This window comes from Nicotiana sylvestris, chromosome 5, assembly GCF_000393655.2.
Source record: "Nicotiana sylvestris chromosome 5, ASM39365v2, whole genome shotgun sequence".
Taxonomy (NCBI): domain Eukaryota; kingdom Viridiplantae; phylum Streptophyta; class Magnoliopsida; order Solanales; family Solanaceae; genus Nicotiana; species Nicotiana sylvestris.
The window spans coordinates 47,578,976-47,581,328 of NC_091061.1; the positions used below are offsets into that span (position 1 = coordinate 47,578,976).

Here is a 2,353-nt window from a genome sequence, read left to right on the forward strand (position 1 = left end):
CGACCTGGGGAACTTGATTGATGGAGTCAAGAGAGCCAAGAATGGGGAAGGTCCTTCTGGGACCAAGTAGATTAGGAAATGATGTTCTTTACTGCTTTCTAGCTTAGTTTTAGATTTCGATTGTAATAAGGCAAATGGCATTAGTAACTTTCTTATTATTGTCGATTTAGTAAGGATTTGATTCATTTTTGGATTAATGAAATGACACAATTATTGGCATCAATTTTCTCTAAGTCTATGTGTCGCTTAGGCCTACCTCAGGCATAACGAGGACCCCCAAATTAGGACATAATTTATTACATGATTTTGCAAAACATATTTAATATTGCGAGCAATATTTCAATATCCTTACTGACTTGGTTACCTTTTGTTAATTTTTCTTTCTTTTGATTATTCCCATTCTCCAAGGTTGGTTCGTGCATACTGGCATCATCCGCATATCACATTAGATCCAAAGGTCCTCCATCTCCTCCTCCACCAAGTGATCCTAAAGGCAGAAACAAAGGGAAAGAAGAAATGAATGATTTAAGCGGTATCAGAAAAGACAATGCTACTTGGCAGAAAACGTTGATGGCTGAAGTACTCCGGCACAGAACGAATTGGACTAACGCTTGGAACAGAAAATCTTGGAGATACAAGAAGAACTAGAGCAGGTCCGGAACTTGGCAAACCTTTCCCTCACCCTAAACGTCCCTGATATCAACCAACAAAATCCAAATGCCCAAAACCCGGCACCACCCCAAAATACACAAAACCAAAATCCACCGCTGAATCCTCCCGCACCACATCAATACACCATGCCTCCTCAAAACCATAACCCTCCACCTGTACCTACTCCTCAACAACACCATCACCATCCAACTTAATATCCACAAACCACCACTTATCACACTCCTTAGAATGCACCACAACATACCCTTGATCCCCAAAACTCAACCAATGACCACCCTTATGCCCAGATTCATGGAGTTCATCAAAGAAATCCCATATAAGTGGAAACTTTACCCCACAACCTACAACAAACCCTATATACACCGGAATCAGCCGAGAAAGACCTATTCATCAAGAATATGACGGAGGAACACAAAAGGCTCACTGGCAAAGTTCAGAGTGTTGAAGGTGGTAAGGGCATTGAAGGTTTGAACTACGAGGACTTGTGCATTCAACCAGATGTAGAACTGTCGAAAAGTTACAAACCTCCCAAGTTCGAAATATTTGATGGAACTGGTGATCTGAAAGTACATCTAAGAACATATTTTGACAAACTTGTAGGAGTTGGCAAAGATGAACGAATCCGTATAAAGCTGTTCATGAGAAGCCTCACAGGAGATGCTTTGTCTTGGTACATCAGTCAGAACCCAAAAAAGTGGGTTAATTGGGTGAGCATGGCATCAGACTTTATGAACCGATTCAGGTTCAACATAGAAAATACACCAGATGTTTTCTACATTCAAAATCTCAAGAAGAAACCAACGAAAACCTTTCGCGAGTATGCTACTCGATGGAGATATGAAGCTGCGAAAGTAAGGCCAACACTTGAAGAAGAACAGATGAATAAGCTCTTTGCCAGAGCTCAAGATTCGCAATATTATGAAAGGTTGATGGTTATTGAAAACCATAAATTCTCTGACATCATCAAGTTGTGAGAAAGAATAGAAGAAGGGATCAAGAATGGAATGGTGACAAATTTCGAAGCACTACAAGTCACAAATAAAGCTTTGCAGTCAGGAGGTATCTCTAAAAAGAAAGAAGTGGGTGCTGTAATGGTAGCCCAAGGTCCAAAGTCTCCTCTCACATACCAAACACCTCCACCCACATACCAGCCTTCACCCCCCAGATACCAACAACCCGCTATCGCCTACCACACCTATAACACCCAACTTGCATATTACCACTCACCACCACCCGCCCACCAAAATTACCAAAAACCAAGACCAAACTTCGACCACAGACCACCTAGACAATACACTCCAATTGCTGAACCCATAGACCAACTGTATGAGAGACTGAAGGCTGTTGGTTATGTCACTCCTATTCCCGTCGTCGCTATGGAAAACTCTTCTCATTGGATTAACCCAAATAAGACATGTGCCTATCGCTCAGGCATGAAGGGCCATACTATTGATGAGTATCTCACTCTGAAGGACAAGATCCAAACATTAATCGACACTAAGGTCATATAGGCAAATGAGGATGCACCCAATGTTCGTAACAATCCTCTCCCGGATCATAGAGGTGACGGAGTGAATGTGACAGAGACCAATGAAGTCTGGAGTGGTCAATTGGACTCATTCAGGAGGGGGATGATCCTAAAACATCTCCAGTCACCCTCACGCCCATTATGGTACAAACC

At 42.2% G+C, this 2,353-nt stretch overlaps 1 protein-coding gene across 1 annotated transcript; it reads left to right on the top strand.

Moving 5' to 3' along the window:
* The first annotated feature begins 1,070 nt into the window (after positions 1-1,070).
* Positions 1,071-1,646, top strand: LOC138868608 (uncharacterized). The gene has a single exon (XM_070146171.1). It carries the CDS (start codon positions 1,071-1,073, stop codon positions 1,644-1,646), a length of 576 nt encoding a protein of 191 aa, XP_070002272.1.
* Positions 1,647-2,353: the final 707 nt, after the last annotated feature.